Source organism: Neomonachus schauinslandi, chromosome 15, assembly GCF_002201575.2.
Source record: "Neomonachus schauinslandi chromosome 15, ASM220157v2, whole genome shotgun sequence".
Lineage (NCBI taxonomy): Eukaryota > Metazoa > Chordata > Mammalia > Carnivora > Phocidae > Neomonachus > Neomonachus schauinslandi.
The window spans coordinates 56,391,951-56,397,950 of record NC_058417.1 but is presented as its reverse complement, the minus strand read 5'-3'; the positions used below and the strand labels follow the sequence as shown (position 1 = coordinate 56,397,950).

The 6,000-nt window shown below is 58.4% G+C and overlaps 2 protein-coding genes across 2 annotated transcripts in view; one reads left to right on the top strand and one right to left on the bottom strand.

Moving 5' to 3' along the window:
- Positions 1 to 6,000, bottom strand: part of PGS1 (phosphatidylglycerophosphate synthase 1) — an 81,487-nt gene that overhangs the window by 276 nt on the left and 75,211 nt on the right. The gene's annotated exons all lie outside the window — the stretch shown is intronic.
- The window catches only part of DNAH17 (dynein axonemal heavy chain 17), a 93,842-nt gene that overhangs the window by 49,172 nt on the left and 38,670 nt on the right, over positions 1 to 6,000 (top strand). The window contains exons 42-47 of the mRNA XM_021680944.1: positions 69 to 196; positions 930 to 1,078; positions 3,579 to 3,861; positions 3,954 to 4,127; positions 4,374 to 4,581; positions 5,237 to 5,402. Coding sequence (XP_021536619.1) covers positions 69 to 196; positions 930 to 1,078; positions 3,579 to 3,861; positions 3,954 to 4,127; positions 4,374 to 4,581; positions 5,237 to 5,402 — 1,108 coding nt within the window. The remainder of the gene's footprint in view (positions 1 to 68; positions 197 to 929; positions 1,079 to 3,578; positions 3,862 to 3,953; positions 4,128 to 4,373; positions 4,582 to 5,236; positions 5,403 to 6,000) is intronic.

Sequence of the window (6,000 nt, the reverse complement as noted above, 5' to 3'; positions counted from 1 at the left end):
CAGCCCCGCTCACACCAGCCCTGCTCACTCACACCAGCCCTGCTCACACCAGCCTTGCTCACTCACAGGCCTTTTCTCCACCATAATGCGGGATCTGGCCAACATCACTCATGATGGCCCCAAGTGGATTGTCTTGGATGGAGACATAGACCCAATGTGGATTGAATCTCTCAACACTGTGATGGATGACAACAAGGTTCGAGGGGCTCCTGGATTCCAGAACTAACCCCCAAAGCCATAGTGATGGCCCCAGGGCCTGGGTCAGGGCAGGGCAGGGGGCTCATGGGAAGGGCCACACATCACCACCCACCACAGACAACAGAGAGAACCTGCCCTAGACTGGAAACAGAAGAGTGAGGGTCTGTCTGGAACTCTGCACAGAAAATTATGAACAAGGGAAAGTTCCCTGTCACAAGATGTGTTTGTCGTAGGACACAGCTCCACATGCCCCCATCTGAGATATGTTTGGGCAGCAGCGAGGGTGAAGGGTGCAGATACAGAGAATATTCTTGCTTAATTGGCATGTGACATAACATGGCAGAACATCTCATATCTTGGAAGGCAGAAACAGTCTTCAGAATGATCTAGAAGCAGCTTAAGAAAGTGATTCTCAGTTGGGTGGAAGAGGGAACTCAAGAATCCCCGGGGAAGGGGGCGGGGATCATGGTTTCAGAAAGCAAACTGAACATCCCAGTGACATCCTACATGGTGCACACATCCGGGAGCCTCATGTGTTGTCCTGGGGTGGGCGGGGGCGGACGTGGGACTGCGGTCAAGGATGTCTGGGAAAGGCTGGGCTGGGAGAAGCTGGTTGGTGGCGGGCACAGGTGCGCAGGTCCCAGACTTCCTCCTCGTCGTTCGGAGACACGTCCGTGTGACGACCCATCCACGTGGCCCCTGTAAACCCACAGGCCTGCCTCCCTTCCCAGGTCCTCACCCTGGCCAGCAATGAGCGAATCCCCCTAAACCGCACCATGAGGCTGGTGTTCGAGATCAGCCACCTGAGGACGGCCACCCCTGCCACCGTCTCCAGAGCCGGCATTCTTTACATCAACCCCGCAGATCTGGGGTGGAACCCGTGAGTTGGGTTTTCGTTTTCCTGGTCCAAACTGGCGGAGGAAGATGGGGCTGGGGGCGTTTCAGAGTCGCCTGTGTGGGTGTGCATCCAGGCCTTCGGGAAATATGACGTGGTGCTCCCCACGCACCGGGTCACAGCAGTGACAGGATGCGAGACAGCCCCGTGACTGTGGGGGTGAGGCACGGCGATGAGAGCGGGCACCCTGAGGGGGACGGAGGAGGGTCCGGGCCTGTCGCCGAGATGGGCAGTCTTCCCGAGAGGAGGCAGACTTAGGGCTGACACCTGGCAGGAGAAGGAGTTTTCCAGGAGGACGAAAACTGCAGGGAGCACGCCAGGCGAGAACCAGCCTGGATGGGGCACGGGCGGCGGCGGGGGAGGCAAGAGTGGGAGGTTGCGGGGTCCGGGCGGTGGTTAGGTGTTTGTGGGTGGAGCATGAAGCCCGAAGATGCTCTTGGCAGGAAGGGGCAGGCGAGGACCAGCCTGCCCATATGGAACCGTGGGTGGCCCTGGGGACAGAGATGAAGGGAGGATGTGAGAAATGTTTGAAATCTTAAGAAATAGAAGATGTGGCATTGATTCTGGGGACCCAAAGTCCACAATCTAAGTGTGGGCATGGCTGGTTCCTCCCAGAGGCCCCAAGGGAGAACGTGTCCCAGGCCTCTCTTCTGGCCCTCTCTCCTGGCTTCTGGCGGCTCCGGGGCATCCCTGGCATCCCTTGACTTCTGGATGCATCCCCCAATCCCTGCGTCTGCCTCTACACGGCCACCATTCTGTCTCTCGAGGTCTTCCCTCAGTCCCCTCTTCTTGTAGGGACAGTCATCGGACTGGGGCCCACCCTAATGCAGGACGATCTCATTTTGAGATCCTTACCTTGACTATGTCTGTCTGCAAAGACCCTTTTCCAAATAAGGTCACATTTCCCAGTCTCAGTGGACCTGTCTTTTGGGAGTCATCATTCTGCCCACTATCACCACATGTGAGAGTTTTCAGGGTGGGCAGGCAAGGCAGGAGCTGTGGACACAGGGCACCAGGAGGGGGCGGGGATCATGTGGCACTTGGGGGCACAGGGCCCCCCGGGAAGGAGGCAGCCCTCCCCCAGGGGCAGCAGTGACTCGAGGCCACGAGACAACGGGGTACATCCCAGAGTGGGAAGTGAAAGGAGGCTGCCTCTGGGGGCCGGGCAGGAGCCAGGCCGGCTCATCCTCCCAAGTGTGTGTGTCCCCCTGGGCTTGCATTTCCCATCAAAGCCAGTGTGCCCATCTGCATGCCCTAGACGACTCTAACCAAGGCAACATTTTTAATTTAATAAACACCTTCAGGAGAGAGGGCAAATACAGCAGTCTGTGCACAGATTCGCAAACCAGGCTCCACTCTGAAGACCTGCTCTATTCGGAGGGCAGGTCCTAACCGTTGCAGGCACAGGGCTTACCACGCTTTGCCTGCAGACGCAGACTGTGGAAAGGATGACTCTTTTACTGTGGACAGTCCAGGGCGTGATGGGGCAGAGGTCTGAGCTCTCGGTTCTCTGTCCCGATAGAGCACAGTAAGGATTGGAGCCTCCAGCGTGGGGGCTCGCTCACGGAGAGGCATGTCCTCCGGCTGTGGGTGGCGACGCGAGCTTCCTGCTTCGGCTCGGGGCATCCTGGGAATGACACGCTCACTGACCCCTGAGGGAGCCGGACACCATTTATGCTTTTAGCAGGCACTCATGCAGCACTCATGGTGGGCCAGGCTCCCTTCTGTGGGCTTTAAACATATCAGCCCAGGTGGTCCTTCAAAATGGGAGTCATTGTTGTCACTCACACTTATAGATGACGTGTTGAGTAACTCGCCCAAGCCGCTGTTGGCCACAGTGGAGTCAATTCAAGCCCAGGCAGCAGGCCCCAGAGTCTGTGCCCTCACCCTTATGGGGGGGCCACTTCTGGGCAGCCCACTCCAGAGGCAGCTGGGCGCCCGAGAGTCCAACATGGCTCCTCGAGGATTACCTATTGCATTAGTTTGGACTCTTCCATGGAATGTGACAAATTCAACTCAAACTAGCTAAAGCAAAAAAAAAAAAAAAAAAGAATTGGCTCAATTCACCAAAACTGCTTCAGGCATGGCTGGATCCAGGAATTCAGATGATGTAATGAGAGGTCCCTGTTCCTCTCCCTTTCTCGCCCTTCTCTTCCCCTCTTATCCCTTCTCTCCCCCTCCCACCCTGATGATGTGTCATGGGATTTTTCTCTTCCCCTATGTCCAGCTCTGCTGCCCTCAGCATTGGCTTCATTTGGGGTAGCAAAGGTGGTTCCCAGTTGTTCTAAGCTTATGGCATAGCTAGAATGCCAGAGAAAGAGCACACCCCCACAGCCCCAGCACCCTCATCAGACTCTCGTAAGCTCTGCGTCTGGCCCTATCACCAGAATCACTTAGAGACACCAGGGGTGTTCAGCAAGGGGAGGGTTGCCAGGCAGACCCAACATGGTGGTCCCAGCACCCAGTGCCTCCCCGTCTTCCCCAGGGTGGTGAGCAGCTGGATTGAGAGGCGCAAGGTGCAGTCTGAGAAGGCCAACCTGATGATCCTCTTCGACAAGTACCTGCCCACGTGCCTGGATAAGTTGCGCTTTGGGTTTAAGAAGATCACGCCCATACCGGAGATCACGGTCACCCAGATGATCCTGTACCTGCTCGAGTGCCTCCTCACAGAGAAGAACGTGCCACCCGACTCCCCCAAAGAGCTGTACGAGCTCTACTTTGTGTTTGCCTGCTTCTGGGCTTTCGGGGGAGCCATGTTCCAGGACCAGGTGAGCAGCCGGCCACGGGGGAGCCCGCCGCCCACGTGAGGTCTCTGGCCGCCCCCAACTGGGCCCTGCTTGTTGTTCTTGTTCTTCAACAGCTTGTAGATTATCGAGTCGAGTTCAGCAAATGGTGGATCAATGAATTTAAAACGATCAAGTTCCCCTCGCAGGGAACGATCTTCGACTACTACATAGATCCTGACACTAAAAAGTTCCTGCCGTGGACGGAAAAAGTGCCTGCCTTTGAGCTGGACCTGGACGTCCCACTGCAGGTAACTGCCCCAGACAGGTGACAGTTTACTGCTGACTTAGGAGCAGGACTCCCCGTCCCATCTCAGGCTTCATGACGGATGACCAGATGCAAACAATTTTCAACAGCAGGACCTTTTAAGTAAACCTGGAGATTGAACAAACTGTTCAAGTCTGCAAGTCAGTTGGAAGGGGGAAAGCGGAGGCTCAGTGTGTCTGAGGCTCAGGGCTCCTCCCTCCCCTCCTGTCCTTCTGCTCCCCACCCCCAGGCCTCTCTGGTGCACACCACAGAAACCATCCGAATCCGCTACTTCATGGACCTGCTCATGGAGAAGTCGTGGCCATTGATGCTGGTGGGGAACGCGGGCACGGGCAAGTCCGTGCTGATGGGGGACAAGCTGCAGAGCCTCAACACCGACGACTACCTAGTTCAGGCTGTGCCCTTCAACTTCTACACGACCTCAGCCATGCTGCAGGGTGGGGGCCGCAGCCGAGAGCAGGGGTGCAGGGTGGGGGGCAGGCTGGGATGGAGGGTGGGGCCGGAGCCAAGAGCAGAACTACAGTGGGGGCCAGGGGCAGGAGCAGGGGTGCAAGGTGGGGGGTAGGCCAGGGTACAGGGTGGGGCTGGGGCCAGGAGCAGGGGTGCAGGGTGTGGGTCAAGGACCGGGGTGGGTCCAGATAGCCCAGTCTGGACACCCCCAATCATGCTCATCCCACATGGCTGCCCCCCAGCCTCCACATTCCCCATGACCCCTTTTCACCAAAGACCCAGGGACTGGCCAGGGTCCTCTTCACTTGCCACACTCCTTCCACTGGCCTCTAGCCACAGAGTAGGGGGGATGGGAGTAGGAGCTCCTGGGCAGATCCCACGAGAGCCCCGCCATAACCAGTCTGAGGTGGCCCCGAGGTTGTCCTGCTGCAAGATTCCTGCCGCCTTTGCCTTGGACCCTCCACGCCCACGGCTCACTCCTTTGTTCCTGGGGGTGATGGAGTCGAAGCCCCCCCATCCTCGGTGCCCCCTCCAGGGCCACTCCCTTGGCCACGGCCTCTGGTGCTGGGGACCCTGAGCCCAGCAGGACCTCCCAGCAGGATGTACCAGGCCTGGTGGTAGCCAACCAGCTCCCTTCTCTAGGGGTTCTTGAGAAGCCACTGGAGAAGAAATCCGGTAGGAACTATGGCCCCCCAGGCACCAAGAAGCTGATCTACTTCATTGATGACATGAACATGCCCGAGGTGGACAAGTATGGGACAGTGGCCCCCCACACGCTCATCCGGCAGCACATGGACCACGGGCACTGGTGAGTGGGCAGCAAGGGGGGCCCGGGGAGGGGCAGGACCATGACACACACCACCAGGGTGGAGCCTCAGGGCTGGAGGGGTGTATCAGATCTCCCCCTACATCCATCTGCTAGGCCCTGGGCAGGCAGCCATGGCCAAGAGCACCCACGGAGGGAGGACAGACATGTCCCTCTCCCATCGAGGGTCCCTCTGGCAGGGGAGACAAAGAGGTGCAGTTGGACAGGCAGAGGGAGCTCTGAGCGAGCCCCCCAGTGCGGCCCCAGAGCAGTCCCCCGGCTGGGACAGAGACAGGCCTGGGGAGGCTGCCCTGCAGCTGAAAGCTCGAGGCAGAGTCAGGACCGGTCATGGGACGGACTTGGGAGGGAGAGCATCCTGGGCAGAGCAAATGCCACATGCAAAGGCCCTGTGGAGGGTGGGGGGGGGAAGCATGGCACAATGAGGACCCAGAGGGAGAGGGCGCGCAGGGCAGCTACAGCCAGACCTCAAGACCTGTGCTGGCCCGAGAAGCCTCCCGCGGGCAGCAGAAAGCTTCGGGTGGCATGTTTACAGGTGCAGTTCGGAAAGACCAAAAGAATATTCAGGGCAGTTAACCTAAGT